The sequence below is a fragment of the Phalaenopsis equestris genome, unplaced genomic scaffold (genome assembly GCF_001263595.1).
Source record: "Phalaenopsis equestris unplaced genomic scaffold, ASM126359v1 Scaffold001093, whole genome shotgun sequence".
NCBI classification, from domain to species: Eukaryota; Viridiplantae; Streptophyta; class Magnoliopsida; order Asparagales; family Orchidaceae; genus Phalaenopsis; species Phalaenopsis equestris.
Genome location: NW_018165532.1, coordinates 71307 through 89654, shown reverse-complemented (window position 1 = coordinate 89654; position 18348 = coordinate 71307). Strand labels below are relative to the sequence as shown.

At 33.8% G+C, this 18348-nt stretch overlaps 2 protein-coding genes across 2 annotated transcripts; both read left to right on the top strand.

The window, feature by feature from the left end:
• Nucleotides 1–5520: 5520 nt before the first annotated feature.
• LOC110033113 (receptor kinase-like protein Xa21) lies at nt 5521–8928 on the top strand. The gene is made up of 2 exons (XM_020736983.1): nt 5521–8433; nt 8549–8928. Exons 1-2 carry the CDS (start codon nt 5838–5840, stop codon nt 8926–8928), a joined length of 2976 nt encoding a protein of 991 aa, XP_020592642.1. The 5' UTR covers nt 5521–5837.
• A 4765-nt stretch (nt 8929–13693) lies between these two features.
• On the top strand, nt 13694–17053 carry LOC110033134 (receptor kinase-like protein Xa21). Its single transcript, XM_020737019.1, has 3 exons — nt 13694–14442; nt 16219–16425; nt 16542–17053. The coding sequence occupies exons 1-3, from the start codon at nt 13722–13724 to the stop codon at nt 16925–16927; spliced, it is 1314 nt and encodes a 437-aa protein (XP_020592678.1). The 5' UTR covers nt 13694–13721; the 3' UTR covers nt 16928–17053.
• The last annotated feature ends 1295 nt before the right edge of the window (nt 17054–18348 follow it).

Genomic DNA, 18348 nt, shown 5'->3' with positions numbered 1-18348 from the left:
GCATCTCTAAAGACCTATGAAGACCAAGTATTCTTCATTCAGTCATCGTTAAATTATCCTAAAATATATGCACTAACACCCTTCAAATGCACCAAAGTTTGCAATTCCATTATATTGATGCTCTAAGAAATGCGTACACTGTTTGAGAATCTTGTGCGGATAAGCCTAAAATAAATTGAATTACCCTCATTTGCTCTGGCCAGCATGCTAAATGATCAAGTCAATTAGAAAGGAGAAAAATTTGCGTACGTAATAAGTACGTAAAACTGCGTACATTTGTGGGTTATATGGAGGTTATATGGTGGTAACATGGGTATAACTCAGATGTAATTTCCATATAACCTCCTTGTAACCTCCTTATAACCCAAATGTACGTAGCCCTGCGTACTTGTTACATACACAAAATTTTCCCCTTAAACAGAGAATGCTACCGAGTTAAAATTAAAAAAAAAAAAAAACAAAAAAAATATTTGATTAGGCATTTGGAAATTAGAATTAAGATGATATGAATTTGGTTTTCAATAAATGATAATTTGATTAAGTATTTAGAAATTGATTAAATTTGATTCTGTATAAATTATATATTTTTAACCATATTTAATAAAAATTATATGGAATGATAGATATAAAAAGCAATCAAAAAGGAGGATAATCATTTTTCTTCATAAAACATGATAAAAATAGAGGTATATCACCCATCATTTCGTTTAGAAATGAACGAGAAAGAAACTTCAACATTTTGTGATTCCACAAATGCATTAATTATGTGATTGAGAGTGTTTCACAAATACATCCAGTGATTCCACAAATGCATTAATTATGAAGTTGACTGGAATTCTACTAGTTTTGTAATTAACAGCATTTCAAGTACTATGTATGCAATTATCCGTCTCTTTTTTTAAATTCAAGAAGGCAGAGGTGGCGAAGTAGCTCTCTTTCTCTTGTTAGATCCTTAGTTTCTTGGCATTTATCACTATTATTAAATGGTGGAAATTGTTAGTGTTAGCAGACTCTTAATTATCCTCTTGTCTGTCCGTTTATCTTCCAAACAATTGTTCGCAGTTGGAAGTAATAATACAGACTACGAATCACTCATTGCATTCAAGAATCAGTTTCTAAAGCAAAGTAATGTGGATTCTTCTACCATTTTTTGCGAGCTCATGGAATGCCACCAACCACTTTTGCTCATGGGAAGGGGTCACGTGCAGCTTCAAGCACCGCGACAGAGTCACAGCTTTGGATCTCCATTCCGTCGGGTTGGTCGGTCCTCTTCCTCCTTCCATATTCAATCTCACCTTACTGAGAAGGCTTGATCTCAGCCTCAACAAGCTGTATGGTAAGATCCCTCGAATTCTGGCTTGCTTACCACGACTACAACATCCTGACTTGAGCTTTAACTCATTCTATGGAGACATTCATACTTTTTTGACAAAGAAATATAGCTTTGTTCTCCAAATTCTGGACTGCCAACAACCATATGATCACAGAAAATATAGCTCTTCTTATCAACCCCATGTCCCCACTCAAATTCCTCTGTTTCGATAAAAAAAAAACATCATTGGCACCATCCCACCTTCACTTACCAATCTATCCTTCTTGGAAAGTTTTTGTGCCTTATCTAACCATCTAGAGGGAGGCATCCCACCAGAGATTGGTGTTCTTCATATGTTAAAAGACTTTAATGCGGCTAATAATAAACTTTCAGGGAACATTACTTTCTTCATTCTACAACCTATTATCACTTCGTAGAGTTTCAGTGACAAATAATCACCTATCTGGTTACGTTTCATCTAATATTGCCCAAGCTTTTCTAAACGTTGTAATCTTTTATTTTGCCGAAAATAATTGCATTGGTTCACTTGATCAAGCTCTTTAAAATGTGACCAGCTTAGTCATTTTGAACATTAGCATAAATAATTTCACAGGAGTGGTGCCACCAGACTTTGGAAAAACGTATAATCTTAGACACCTCAATATGGAATCTAACCAATTTGAAGCAAATGATGCAAAAGACTGCCAAGGTATGGGCAACTTTCCCCCAAATCGAGGTCGGTTTGAGCTTTTATGAAGAAAATCTTACTATCATGCATGATCAACCGTATAGATGTTTAGCTAAGTTAGATGCATGTGTAGGAACAAACCACACTTGATTTCGTTGAGTATAAAGTGAGATCGAAGCGATTTAGTGTGGATGGTTCTCGGCTTAGGCTGATGGGGGACGATGAACGGATGTCGTCCGTTTAGCGCGTGTATTGATCCAACAGACGAGACGACGTCGAACTAGAAATGGTTCGTGAATGCGAGATGCATGGTGATTGAGTCAGCTGGCGGCGCTGAACCAGAACACGATGAGGATTACGTGGCAGCTGAGCTTGTTAAATAAAAAAATAGGGATTTAAGATTTATTTAATTCTAAGAACTTAGAAAATTTATATCCTTGTATAGAAAAATCATAAAAATAAAAGAAAAATACCCTCTTGTTCAGTGAACAAAGGAGAACAACGTGGAATAAAAATTAAAATTATTTGACTTATATTTTATTTTTAATTAATTAAATACTCTCAGTAATATTTTAATTTTAATTGAAGAAATACTAATCATCATGCCTTGAGATTTTGGGGTTTTAAACCTTCAATCATTAGGAGTGTTCTCAGATTTTTCCAAGAGTTAGAGAACACCTCTAGTGTTGAAGCCTTAATTTTCAAAATAAATCACCTTTATTTAATTAAAAAGATTAAAATATAAATAAAAAAAATATAAAACTTATTTTGATAAATTCACTGTGATAAGATGACCCCAGGAAAAATATAAATCAAGTTTTAATATTTATGTAAATTACTATGGTTAATTAAATTCTAAAATCTCATTAAAATTAAGATAAATAAAATAATATTAAAAAAATCATCCCACACTGTAAAAACTAGTCACATTAACTCTTTGTAAAAATTTGAAATCATTTTAAATTAATTTACCCGCAAAACTTGATTTTCTAAGCTAAATTTGATATTTGGATTAACATAATTATATAAATTAAATTAAAAGTAAAAAAAATTATAAAAAGTGGTTTTGATCAGAGACACTTAAGAAAAATAAAATTGAAATTAAAATAAATATTTGATTTTTAAATTATATTTTAAATTTTAAATAGTTAATAATAATAAAAAATAATAAAAATCACTAAAATTAAAAAATACACCAAAATGCCACAATTGATATCCTGATCACTTGGGAGTAATTAAAATATTTTTCCTAATTTTCTAAATAAAGTTATATATTTTTTAAAGGCTTAAAAAATAAAACTTCCATAATTTTGCACTAAAATAATTAAAATAAATAAAATATAAATAACAAAAATATGGAATTTATTTTTTTGGGTTCCCAACACTCAGAGAGATTTAATAGAAGTATAAAAATTAATTTTCAACTTAAATAATATTTTATATTTAATTAAAACTCAAAATCATTAAATAAATCTTACAATTAAAATATAACTTGAAAAATCATGAAAATTATTCCTAGTGGTCCTCTAACCTAGGTAAACCTCAAATAATTTTTCTAAGGACAAATAGTTTGTTTTGATTGATTAAATGAATTAACCTTGAAAATTCTCTATTTTTGAATAAAATAATTATTTAAATTAAATTAAATTTTTAAAAATCATATTTTGTCTTATGATATTTTAGTTAACCCATGAGTTGGGTACTAAAAAAATTTCAAAGTCATTTGAGTTATATTTAATGAGTTATAAAGTGGGGAATCCTAAGAACAAAATAATAATTTTGAATTTTTATGCCTTAATTAAATTTTACTTGGGTTTGTTATTTTATTTTTTAGAAAACACTTATCAGTATAGGATGTATAAAAAACTGGCAACCCTGATAAAGTCGTTATATTCTGAATGCGATGATTATTAGCAGTCCTCACATAAATTTTATCACCAAATCTTCAATACAACATTATGCGTTACACTGTATTCATGATATTTCTTTAGCTTGAAGAGTTTTGTCGATAGTGGCAAGCAGGGCTGTAGGCGGTGGTCGATAGTGTTCAGTAACTACAGAGATTGATAGTTTAAACTGATACTTCAATTATGTGTTATTCATTACACCACATTTGAAATACATTGTCACACTTTATTTGAGATACTTCGTTTGCTAGCAGAGTTTGAAGGCAATAGCAAGCAAGGGGAATATTCAGTGGTTGACGACATCGTCTGTGGTTGGCAGCTATGAAGGCCAGAAGTTATCGTCAAGTTTTCAGTCCATAACAACATTAGAATTCGACTCCTCCTCCCCCTCCAGTGAAGAGATGTGGTCTATTTATAGACTTTAGAGTAGGGCGTTAGGTCATTCGATGAATAATTACAACGACCGCTTGATCAAATTGTTTGTATTGATCTCCTTTGATTAAAGGGGGTTTTCAATGATTTGATGGTCTTAATGACCTCAAAATCAAGCGAGGTTAGGGACGTTGGATTCCTATCGTTGAGACGCTTGATTTGACTATAAGTATGCCAAATTTGGCCTCCAAAAATAGTTCAATGACTTCATGCAGGCTTGATCGGACTCGGATTAGACCAATTTTTGTATCACTTGGTTCGTCTTGTCAAAACCATCAGCTTGACTATAAGCTTGCTAAAATCAAAGCTTTGGATGATCATTAATTGAGAATTTTAACATTTATTGTTAAAAAAATACATTGAAATTCACGCTAGATATAAAAATTTCTTGATGATACATATATTATTCTTAAAAAATGTTAACAAAAGTTCTCAAATTCTTAAAACTAGAGATTAATTAATGTCGATACCCTCTTAGAAGCAGATGCAAGTGGACATTCAAGTTGCTCGAAATGTATGGTTATGACTATGTCTACTGAAGTCAAGTCAATTGTTGGAAATGTATAAATTAGAGACCGAAAGTCCATGAAGGCAATAAATTTCTTGAAAGATTTACATAGATACCACATAATTTCTATGCATTTACATATCTAAAACTTAAACAACAACAACTTTTACTTATATGACATTTTACATATGCTTGAAAAAGGTGTATTTCAATTTCTAAAAGTTATAATGGTGATACTTTTCATGTAATACCGAAATTTGGGTGGTATAAATGTAAGAAAAAGTAAACATTTAGGTGGTAGATATGCAGATACATAGGAATTGGGGTGGTAAGTTTGAAGTGGAGAGTCGTCGGATATCAATTGAAGCCAACTGTCTAAATGAATAAATGCATTGCTGATTAATAGAACAACCACCCCCTTCATAATTGCTAAATTTAAAAACTATATGTGTAAGCAACTTAGATGATGTGATCAATGCAAGTCATTACTCATTTGCATTAAATGTTTGGTTGGTTGAGGAGTCGTCGCATATTTGTCTTAGTCAATATATATAATACAAATGCATTAATTTAAGACCACCCAACTTTGAAAACACCTTTAAAGACCATATATTTATCATTCAGTAATCGTTAAAAATATTCAGAAATAAATGCACTAAGAAATGTGCACACCGTTTGAGAATATTGATTAAAAAGAGGATAATCAATTTTCTTCATAAAACATTATAAAAATGAAGGTAGGTCACCCATCATTTCATTCAGAAGCGGATAAGAAAGAAACTTCAACATATTGTGATTCCACAAACGCATTAATTATATGCTTGACAGGAATTTGTTTCCAGTACTATGCATGCAATAATCCGTTTCTTTTTATAAATTCAAGAAGGCCTATATCACTGGCATATATTACTGCTATTCAAGAAAGCAACTTCAACAACTCTCTTTCTCTTGTTAGATCCTTGGTTTCCTTGCATATATCACTCCTATTCAATGGTGGAAATTATTAGTGTCAGCAGACCTTTAATTATTCTCTTGTCTGTCTTCAGTGTATCTTCCAAACAATTGTTAGCAATTGGAAGAAATAATACTGACTACGAATCACTCATTTCGTTCAAGAATCAGTTTCAAAAGCAAAGCAATGTGGATTCATTTACCATTTTCATGAGCTCATGGAATGCCACCAACCACTTTTGCTCATGGGAAGGCGTCACGTGCAGCTACAAGCACCGCGACAGAGTCACAGCTTTGGATCTCCGTTCTATCGGTTTGGCTGGACCTCTTCCTCCTTCAATATTCAATCTCACCTTTCTGAGAAGGCTTGATCTCAGCGCCAACAGTCTCTATGGTGAGATCCCTCCAATTCTAGCTTGCTTACCACGACTACAACATCTTAATTTGAGCTTTAACTCATTTGATGGAGACATTCAAGCTATTCTAACGATGAACCATAGCTCTGTTCTCCAAGTTCTGGATCTTGCCAACAACCATATCACAGGAAAAATACCTCTTGTTATCAACTCCATGTCGCCACTCAAATTCCTCGGTCTCGATAAAAACAACATCATTGGCACCATCCCACCTTCACTTACCAATCTATCCTTTTTGGAAAGTTTTTATGTCTTATATAACAATCTAGAGGGAAGCATCCCACCAAAGATCGGTGTTCTTCATAAGTTAAAAAATTTTAATGTGGCTGATAATAAACTTTCAGGTAACATTCCTTCTTCATTCTACAACTTATCATCACTGCGCAAAGTTTCCATGGCAAATAATCACCTCTCTGGTTACCTTTTAGCTAATATTGCCCAAGCTTTTCCAAACCTTGTAATTTTTTTTTGTGGTGGAAATAATTTCATTGGTTCACTTGATCAAGCTCTTCAAAATGTGACCAGCTTAGTCCTTTTGGACATTAGCAAAAATAATTTCACAGGAGTGGTGCCACCAGACCTTGGAAAAATGAATAATCTTATAAGCCTCAATATGGCAGAAAACCAACTTGAAGCAAATGATGCAAAGGAATGGAGATTTCTCGACTCATTAGCAAATTGCACCAGTTTACAAGCTTTAGGTCTTTATGATAACAACCTTCGTGGAAGGCTTCCGAAATCGTTTGGGAACCTCTCCATTGAGCTTCAAAAACTAACTTTAGGATCTAATCACATTTTAGGAAGAATCCCTTTTGAACTTAATAGGTACACCAATCTAATTAGGTTATGGATGGAAAATAATCTTTTTGAAGGTTCTATACCAGAGACCATTGGAATGCTTGGAAGGCTACAAAGTTTATATTTTTATGGGAATGATCTTACAGGAATTATTCCTTACTCCTTAGAAAATCTCACAAGACTTAACCAGTTATTTTTAAGATCTAATCAATTAACAGGCCATATACCTTCAATCCTAAAAAACCTCCAACATCTCATTTTGTTGGATCTCAGTGATAATAATCTAACTGGCTGGATTCCGAGAGAAATTTTTTTCTTTTCTTTCTTGTCAAATGCTTTAAATTTGTCTTATAACTCTTTCACTGGGTCTCTACCAATAGAAGTTGGTCGTCTAAGAAATCTCTTTTACCTTGATTTTTCTAATAATAATTTGAGAGGTGAAATTCCGAAAACACTTGGAGGCTGTCAATCATTGCTTGAATTATATATGGGATACAACTTCTTCCAAGGCCCCATCCCTATTTCTCTAAGCAAGATGAAGAGTCTTGAAATACTAGACCTTTCACATAATAATTTATCCGGTGTTATTCCTCAATTTCTACAAAAACTTATCTTTCTTAACAACTTGAATCTATCATTTAATAATCTTGAAGGGGAGGTGCCATATGAAGGTGTCTTTGCAAATTTCAAAATTTTATTCTCTATTCTTAACATTGTAGTTATGTTATTCATCCTTTTGTTGTGCTATACTTTGCTTTATAGAAGAAAAAGAAAAAATGATTTAAGAAATGCATCTGGTTTATCTTTAAGCCCTCCATATCCAAAAATTTCCTATGCAAAATTAGTTGAAGCTACAAATGCTTTCTCCACTACGCACCTAGTAGGATGTGGAAGATATGGCTCTGTTTTTGCAGGCAACTTAAGAGATTATGATGATATTGTGGCTATTAAAGTATTTAACCTTGAGGTTCATGGAGCTTTGAAGAGTTTTACATATGAATGTGATGCATTAAGAAGCATACGACATCGTAATCTTGTACGTGTACTAAGTTCATGTTCAAGCATTGATATTCAAGGCAATGAGTTTAAAGCTTTGATCTTTGAATTCATGCCAAAGGGAAACTTAGACACGTGGCTCCACCAAGAACTAGAGATTGATGAAGATGATGTTCTCTCTTTGGAAAAAAGATTAAGTATTGCCATCGATGTTGCAAATGCTTTGGAGTATCTTCACCATAGTTGTGAACCACCAATCATTCACTGTGACATAAAGCCAAGTAATATTCTACTTGACAATAACATTATTGCACATGTGGGTGATTTTGGACTCTCAAGAATGCTTTATAAGAATGTGAATATATCTCTTCAAGGTTCTTCCAACAAAAGTGACATTAAAGGAACTATTGGCTATATTGGCCCAGGTGATGTGATGATTCTTCCTCTCAATGTTAACATTAATGATGTCATTTCCTCTCAAAGATTTATGGTATTTTACAAAAATATTTTTTCAAACATATATTTACATTTTATCGACAGAGTATGGTGAGGTAGCTCCCCTGTCTCCATCTGCAGATGTTTATAGTTTTGGAATAGTATTACTAGAGATTCTTACTGGAAGAAGGCCAACCGATGACGTTTTCAGTGATAACTTAACTCTACATAATCACATTAAAATGACATTGCCTCATGGAATCAACTACATAGTAGATCGTAAAATGTTTACAAAAGAGCAAAGAAATGCTAGCAAAGCGGGTGGAGAACAACCAAGGTGGTTTAGTTGCCAAAGCATCAACAAATGCTTGCTTTCCTTGATAGAATTAGGTCTCTCTTGCTCAGTTTCATCTCCAAAAGAAAGGCCTTCCATGAAAGATGTTACTGCAAAGTTACACCGAGTTTCTTATGTACCTTCAATCTGATGAAAAAGATATGTTCTTCAAGAAAAGCTAGTATGTGGAAGCAACAAGTTTTTGTTGTTTGTGTTTTTAATATTAGTTTCAATATGCGATGAAGTATATGTAGAAAGATGCATGTGGATAGCCATAGCTTATTTCTCTTTTGTAAGGCTTGCGTCATCAAGATACTTTTATACTAAAATTTTGTAGAAAATAATAATTAAATGAAATTAAATTTCATTTTTTTAAAAAAAAATTTGTTTGATTATTCAAAGATTTTAGACATAGAAATTATGTAAAATTTTTGATTACTTTGTTATGCAACAACTAAAGTCGATACCATCACCTTATTAGAAGCAGACCGAAATTCCATGAAGGCAATACATTTCTTGAAAGATTTACATAGAAACCACATAATTCCTATGTATTTACATATCTAAAACCTTAACAACAGCAACTTTGATATAAATGACATTTTACATATGCTTGAAAAGGCCTATTTCAATTTCCAAAAGTTATAATTGCGATATTCTTATGTGATACCAAAATTTGTGTGGTATAAATGTAAAAAAAAAAAGATAAATAAACGGGTTTAGGTATTATAAAGGCCTGATCGACCTCAACTTGATCGACCTCAAATTGAAAGCAATCAATGGCTTAAGCAATTAAGACTTTTTGTAAAATCAAGTAATCAGATATATGTATTTTAAATTGTAACTTTAAACATTTTAATAGTAAATGTTTAATATATACTTAGATGCTCATATGCTCTTCTTTAAGTTTATTTTTGCATTACATGCTCTTTAATATTATTAAATTTATTTTCTTGTTTTCTTTAAATTTACAAAATACTTGACAATTTCTTTTCAATTACTTATGAAGGACAATTATAACTGTTAATTAAGTGATTCAATTGAAATCAAATTTGGTTTAATTTGAAAAGTATATCCTTGGAAGAAAATCAAATTTAATTTAACATAATATTTTGCATTTTCATATTCAAGTATGTATGTATGTATGAATGTATGTATGCGTGTGTGTGTAGTGTGTTTATGTGTGTGTTGATTGTTTTTGTTGTGTGCCAAAAGATTCATAGCAACAAAGCCATAGTAGTTAGCCACATAAATCATAATTGAAATATGTAGTAGCAATTAGCTACATAAGCCGTAGTTAGTCACATAGGTCATGGTTAAACTGTTGTTGGCTTCAATTTTTGACGTTGCACACTTGGATGTCCACAAGAATGATACAGGGTAGTATTCAGTTTCTCGTAGTCCATGACATCCTCCTGGTAAGTGCCTCAAGCGCAGAATCATGATCGATACCGATTCAGCCCTACCCAAGAGAATTCACCATAGGACAATGTAAATTCTAACATAGGGCATGCTTGATGTCCATTACGGTGCCTTAGAGGCCATATCCTGCCTAGTCAGAGCTTCTGGTGGCCGAACGAAGTCATCAAACGTTCTCAAGCACATTTTGGGAAAATTTGGGTTGTTAGACCAATCTACCTTAGTAAGGATTTTTTTTCAGAAAATTGTTCAGCAGGTCTCACTACCCCCTGAAAGGTTGATTTAAGATGTTTAACAGATGCTTGAAACTTGATATTTCAATCATTAAATCGAGAAAAATAGTGGGAGGTATAAGAGTGGTTTCTTTTTATCTATTTTTTCAAATAAATAAACTGCCTTAGCACTTAGTTCATGCATGTACCTTTGTTGTTGATGCGTGCTAGAAAATTTGTGGCGGTAGAGTAACGGACTATCGTCTTAGCGTTATACGAAAGTTCAGCACACACACTGTTGAAACAGAAACAAGCGGTGATGACTCCAGCTATTTTTTCTTGGAAAAACCGTAAGGAAAAAATCATGGGGCCTGACCCAGTTGCGGAAATCCGCTATTGATTGATGATAACAAAAATTTATTGTCTCACGGACAAGAAAGAGTAACTACATTTTTTAGATTACAATGTCGACTGACGGCGTCTGGTTGGTAATCGATGGTGGTTAGCGGTGGTCGATGATGGTTGACAGAGGTCGACGACAGTAGGCGGTGGTCGTCGGAGGTCGGCGGTGGCCTTCGAAGATCGACAGTGGTCGACGGTGGTTGACGACGGAGGTTGGCGGTGTTCGACGACGATCGACAATGATACTGAGCAGCAGCTTCTCGTTAAGGCATTAGACTCTCTCTCTAGATTTCAGCTTCCTCACATGTGAGGGTTGGGGTCTATTTATAGTGTTCTGGTTGCAATTAATGCAAAAATGTCAACTATTTTGATCGGACAGTCTAGAGAGTTTCCTTCGATCATGCGCCGTTTAATGGACATTTGAGTGTCTTAACGATGTCGGAATTGAGTGATCTTAGGCTCGTTGGATTTGTCTTGTCGGGACGCTCGATTCAAGTATAAACTTGCTAGTGTCGACATCTGTTTGATCTTCCAAATGTGTCTAGAAATATTACATGGGTTGTTTAATCACTTGATCTGAGCTTGATTTGACTCGAATTGGACTATTTTTTATATCATTGGGTTGTCTCATTGAGCCGGTCAGTTTGACTATAAGTTTGCTGAAATCAGAGTTTTGGATGAATTTTTATCAAAATTTAAACTTTTTTTGCTCAAAATATCATCTCTGGATCTGTGTCATATGTCGAGATTTGTGTCAGATGATGAAAATTTGTTACTGACATATCAATTGTGAATCACTCTTTTGTTACAATTGTATTTTATTTTATTTTTTTGGGTTGGATCTCTTGGTAGAGCAGGATACATCAAAGCGTTTTTTGGGTTGGATCTTGATGCGTGCTAGAAAATTCGCGGCGGTAGAGTAATGGATTATCGTCTTAGCGTTGCACGAAAATTCAACACACACTCAGATGAAAGTGAATCAAGCTATGATCACACCAGAAATTTTTACGTGGAAAACCCGTAAAAAGGGAAAAACCACGGGGCCTTGCCCAGTTGTAAAAATCCACTATAAGATGATGATTACAGATGCCCCTTGTCCCACAGGCGGGAAAGGGTTACTAGCTTTCCACGTTATGACGTTGACTGATTACGTCTAGTAATTGGTGGTTGACGGAGGTCAGCGGTGATCGGCGGCGTTCCACGGTGGTCGGCGGTGGTCGACGGTCGTTTTAGACGATCAGTGGTGGTCGACGGCGATCAACGATGACGGGATGATCTTGGACTTGAGCACCTTATCAAACCCTCAAGTTCTCTCTTAAGCCTCCTCCCCCCTCATGTGGGGGGTGAGGTTCTATTTATAGTGTTTTGAGTGCAATTAATGCAGGAATATGAACCATTTTGCTCTATTTATTTTGAGCGCCTTAACGATGTCGGAATTGAGTAATCTTGGGCTCGTTGGATTCGTCTTTTCGAGATGCTCGATTCGACTATGAACTCGCTAATTTGATGGACAGTTTGACCTTTCAAATGCCTCCGAAAATCATGTAGTAGTGGTTTAATGACTTGATCCGAGCCTGATTTGACTCGGATTGGACTAACTTTTAATATGATTGGTCCGTTTCATCGAGCCAATCAGTTTGACTATAATTTTGCTGAAATCGGAGTTCCGGATGACTCGCAATCGAAGTTTGAATGTTCGTGCTCAAAATATTGCATCGAAATATTTTGCATCGAGATTCATGCTGGATTATGATGATTTGTTGGTGGCGTATCAGATCTCTTGCACTTGAACATAGGAGTTATTGATGATCTCTTGTATGCTTTGGATGATTCCAATTTGTGATCAAACATCTGAATAAAATCAGTAACTTTAAAATTGTATTTATATTATGTTTGATCATTCTTAGTAATTTTCAATATTCGATTAATTAATAAATTATCATAGAAATGGATGAAATTTGATTATCATATAAATATCATATTTTTCATCATGATTAATAATATTTGTTAAATTTAAAAATTACATGAAAAGATAGATATGAAAATAAAAACTCAGTCACGTCTTCTGAGACGTGAAGTGAAGTATCCACATGACGTGACCAATGCAAGTTGTTAGCCATTTACATTAAATGTTAAGTTGACAGAGGAGTCGTCGCATATTATTACAAATGAATAATACAAAGGCATTAATTTAAGACCACCCAAACTTTGAAAGCAACTTTAAAGAAGACCTGTAAAGACCAAATATTCGTCATTGGTTAAAATATTCTCAAGTATATGCACTAACGCCCTTCAAATTCATCAAAATGTGCACACCGTTTGAGATTGTTGTGCGATTTGGCCTAAAATAAATCAAATTACCCTCTTGTACGCTGACCTGCATGCTAAATGCTCAAATCACTTGAACTGAGAAAGCTACTGAGTTAAAATTAAAAAAACACAAAAAAATTATTTAAAATAGTATTTATTCACCGCTTGATCATTCATAAGTTTTTCATGTTTGATGAGTAAATAAATTATCATAGAAATTAATGAAATTTGATTTTTGTATAAATTTTATATTGTTAATCGTAATTAATAACATATCTTAAAAATTATATGGAATGATAGATTTAAAAAGCAAAGAAAATAAAAAAGTAAATAACCACTTTTCTTCATAAAACATTATATAAAAAAAAAGTAGGTCACCATCATTTCATTCAGAAATGACCAAGAAAGAAACTTAAACATATTGTGTGACTCCACAAATGCACTAATTATGTCGTTGACTGGAATTCCATTACTTTTGTAATTAACAGTGTTTTAAGTACTATGTATTCAATTATCCCTTCTTTTTATAAATTCAAGAAGGCAGAGGTGGCGAAGTAGCTCTCTTTCTCCTATGTTTCTTGGAATATATCACTGTTATTCAATGGTGGAAATTATTAGTGTCATCAAACTCTTAATTATTCTCTTCTCTGTCTGTTTATCTTCCAAACAATTGTTAGCAATCGGTAGAAATAATACAGACTACAAATCACTCATTGCGTTCAAGAAGCAGTTTCTAAAGCAAAGCGATGTGAATTCTTCTACCATTTTCTCGAGCTCATGGAATGCCACTAACCACTTTTGCTCATGGGAAGGGGTCACATGTGGCTACAAGCACCGCGATAGAGTCACAGCTCTGGATCTCCGTTCTGTCGGTTTGGCCGGTCCTCTTCCTCCTTCCATATTGAATCTCACCTTCTTGAGAAGGCTTGATCTCAGCTTCAATAGGCTCTATGGTGAGATCCCTCCAATTTTGGCTTGCTTACCACGACTACAACATCTTAACTTGAGCTTTAACTCATTTGATGGAGACATTGATGCTATTCTGACGATGAACCATAGCTCTGTTCTCCAAGTTTTGGACCTTGATAGCAACCATATGATCACAGGAAAAATACCTCTTGTTATCAACTCCTTTTCGCCACTCAAATACCTCAGTCTCTCTAATAACGACATCGTTGGCACCATCCCACCTTCACTTACCAATCTATCCGTCTTGGAAAGTTTTTATGCCTTCTCTAACCATCTGGAGGGAGGCATCCCACCAGAGATTGGTGTTCTTCATAATTTAAAAGACTTTAATGTGGCTGATAATAAACTTACAGGTAATATTCCTTCTCCTTTCTACAACTTATCATCACTACGCAGAGTTTCAGTGACAACTAATCACTTCTCTGGTTACATTTCAGCTAATATTGCCCAAGCTTTTCCAAACCTTGTAATCTTTTATTTTGGTGACAATAATTTCATTGGTTCACTTGATAAAGTTCTTCAAAATGTGACCAGCTTAGTCCGTGTGGACATTGCCAAAAATAATTTCACAGGAGTGGTGCCACCAGACCTTGGAAAAATGAATAATCTTATACGCCTGAATCTGGCATATAACCAACTTGAAGCAAATGATGCAAAGGATTGGAGATTTATTGATTCATTAACAAATTGCACAAGTTTACAAGTTTTAGGTCTTGATCATAATAACCTCCGTGGATGGCTTCCGAAATCTTTTGGGAATCTCTCTATTGAGCTTCAAATAATAACATTAAGATCTAATCACATTTTAGGAAGAATCCCTTTTGAACTAGATAGGTATACCAATTTAATTTCTTTAGGGATGGAGAGAAATCTTTTCAAAGGTTCTATACCTGAGACCATTGGAATGCTTGGAAGGCTACAATTTTTAACTTTGGATGAGAATATTCTTACGGGAATTATTCCTTACTCCTTAGAAAATCTCACAAGACTTAACCAGTTATTTTTAAGATCTAATCAATTAACAGGCCATATACCTTCAGGCCTAAAAAACCTCCAGCTTCTCACTATGTTGGATCTGAGTTATAACAATCTAATTGGTTGGATTCCGAGAGAAATTTTTTTCATTCCTTCCCTTTCATTTTTTTTGGATTTGTCTTATAACTCTTTGATTGGGTCTCTACCACTAGAAGTTGGTCTTCTAATAAATCTCATCTCCCTTGATTTTTCTAATAATAATTTGAGAGGAGAAATTCCAAAAACACTTGGAAGTTGTCAATCATTGCTTGAATTATATATGGGATACAACTTCCTCTAAGGCTCAATCCCTATTTCTTTAAGCAGTGTGAAGAGTCTTGAAATACTAGACCTTTCACATAATAATTTATCTGGTGTTATTCCTCAGTTTCTACAAAAACTTATCTTTCTTAACAACTTGAATCTATCATTTAATAATCTTGAAGGGGAGGTGCCATATGAAGGTGTCTTTGCAAATTCCTCAGAAATATCTCTCATTGGAAATGAAAAACTATGTGGCGGAATTCTATCACTTCATTTGCCAAAATGTGTTGCCAAATCATCGTCAACAAAACTTCATCATTTAATCAAAATTTTATCCCCTGTTCTTATCATTGTAGTTTTGTTATTCATCCTTTTGTTGTGCTCTACTTTTCTTTATAGAAGAAAAAAGAAAAATGATTTAAGAAATACATCTGGTTTATCTATAAGCCCTCCATTTCCAAAAATTTCGTATGCAAAATTAGCTGAAGCTACAAATGCTTTCTCAACTACACACCTAGTAGGATATGGAAGATATGGCTCTGTTTATGCAGGAAACTTAAGAAACTACGATTCTACTGTGGCTATTAAAGTATTTAACCTTGAGGTTCATGGAGCTTTGAAGAGTTTTACATATGAATGTGATGTATTAAGAAACATACGACATCGTAATCTTGTACGAGTCCTAAGTTCATGCTCGAGCATTGATATTCAAGGCAATGAGTTTAAAGCTTTGATCTTCGAATTCATGCCAAAGGGAAACTTAGACACGTGGCTCCACCAAGAACATGAGGTTGATGAAAATGATGTTCTCTCTTTGGAAAAAAGATTAACTATTTCCATCGATGTTGCAGAAGCTTTGGAGTATCTTCACCATAGTTGCCAACCACCAATCATTCATGGTGACATAAAGCCAAGTAACATTCTATTGGACAATAGCATTATTGCACATGTGGGTGATTTTGGACTCTCAAGAATGCTTTTTGAAAATTTGAACATATGTTTTCAAGATTCTTTCAACCAAAGTGGCATTAAAGGAACTATTGGCTATATTGCCCCAGGTGATGTGATGATTCTTCCTCTCAGTGTTAAAATTAATCATGTCATTTCCTCCCAAAGATTTATGGTATTTTAAGGACATATTTTCTTAAGACATATATTTACATTTTATCTACAGAGTATGGTGAATTAGCTCCCTTGTCTCCATCTGCGGATGTTTATAGTTTTGGAATAGTATTACTAGAGATGCTTATTGGAAGAAGGCCTACCGATGACGTTTTCAGTGATAACTTAACTCTACATAATCACATTAAAATGATATTGCCTCATGGAATCAAATACATAGTAGATCTTAAAATGTTTAGAAAAGAGCAAAGAGAAGCTAGCGAAGGGGGTGGAGAAAACCCAAGATGGTTTAGTTGCCAAAGCACCAACAAATGCTTACTTTCCCTTGCAGAATTGGGTCTCTCTTGCTCAGTTCCATCCCCAAAAGAAAGGCCTTCCATGGAAGAGGTTACTGCAAAATTAAATGCAATTCGAGCTTCTTACGTACCTTCAATCTGATCAAAATGATATGTTCTTGAAGAAAAGCTATTATGTGGAAGCAACAACTTTTAGTTGTTTGTGTTTTTAATATTGGTTTCAATATGTGATGAAGTATGTGTAGGAAGATAGATGATGATATACAAAGCAATTTATTAATGACTTGCAATTTCTTTTATTAAAAACTTTCAAGCATTGTCTTCTACTATTATAAGAAAATATCTGCATTGAACTGGGAATTTTAGAAAAAAATATTATTCTCTAAAAAATAATAATAATTTGTAAATAACTTTGAAAGAAATTATTTCTCAGATATTTCGTGACAACAATTTAAGGAAATTTTCAACTAAACTAAAAAACATAATAATTTATAAATTTTCAGTATCAACTTATTTGATCTTCATGGGGAAATGTGCTAAATAAATTTTGACTTTAAAATAATTTTTTTATTAGAAATTCATGAAGGAATACATGGGTGTTTCCCTCACTTTCTTACTAGATACATCATAAATCTAAAACCTAAACAACAACAACTTTTACTTATATGACATTTTACATATGCCTGAAAAGGTGTATTTCAATTTCTAAAAGTTATAATTGTGATATTTTTTCTGTGATACCAAAATTTGGGTGGTATAAATGTAAGAAACAGTCAACTGGTTTAGGTGCTAGATATGTAGATGCATAGGAATTCCTGCTGGCCAACAACTGAATGCTCCAAGTTCTTGATCTCAGCTACAACCTTCACTAGCCAATCTCTCCTTATTGCAAGCTTTCTATGTCTTTGAAAATGGTTTGGAGCTACCGATCCCACTAGAGATTGGTGGTAGCCTTCGTCAGCTAAAATTCTCTAATGTTGGAGAGAACTTCTTGTCAGGTGACATCCCATCTTCATTCTACAACATATCATCACTACAGAATTTCATGATCAATGAATCGCTTCGTTGGTGAGATTTCGGTTGATATTGCCAAAGCTTTCAAAACCTGAATTTTTTTTTTATTTGCTCGAATCAATTTATAGGTTCGATTGTTCGAGCTTTTCAAAATGTTACCAGCCTTGTGTATTTGTGCAGTAGCAAAAATAACTTCACAGGAGTGGTGCCATTATATGTTGCAAGTGTTAAACTGGAAATAATTCAAGACCATTAATTGTCATAATTCAAGGGCATTAATTGCCCTGATATGGTGTAATTAATATTGATTCCATAGGCTGATGTTTAGGCTTAATTTCTGCTCTCAATTTACTGTTTTTCCTATTCTAAATCTTAGAATATTTGTATAAATACCACCAATCTTTGTACTAATTAGAATCAAGAAATACAAATATCTTCTTCAATTTTTACGGTATCAGAGCCTAAAATTTCCCGCTCGTAATCTCTGCCCTGTCCTCGAGCCTGAGCCGATCGAGCTCTGTTTCCTCCCCCGCTGAGATCGAGCTCTTT

Excerpts from the sequence above, each read along its gene's own strand:
- LOC110033113 (XM_020736983.1), top strand. The coding sequence starts at position 5,838 with ATGGTGGAAATTATTAGTGTCAGCAGACCTTTAATTATTCTCTTGTCT. Across the intron at positions 8,434-8,548 it reads TATTGGCTATATTGGCCCAG|AGTATGGTGAGGTAGCTCCC; the intron begins GTGATGTGATGA and ends TTTTATCGACAG.
- LOC110033134 (XM_020737019.1), top strand. The coding sequence starts at position 13,722 with ATGGTGGAAATTATTAGTGTCATCAAACTCTTAATTATTCTCTTCTCT. Across the intron at positions 14,443-16,218 it reads GGCTGATAATAAACTTACAG|AAGCTTTGGAGTATCTTCAC; the intron begins GTAATATTCCTT and ends TCGATGTTGCAG. Across the intron at positions 16,426-16,541 it reads TATTGGCTATATTGCCCCAG|AGTATGGTGAATTAGCTCCC; the intron begins GTGATGTGATGA and ends TTTTATCTACAG.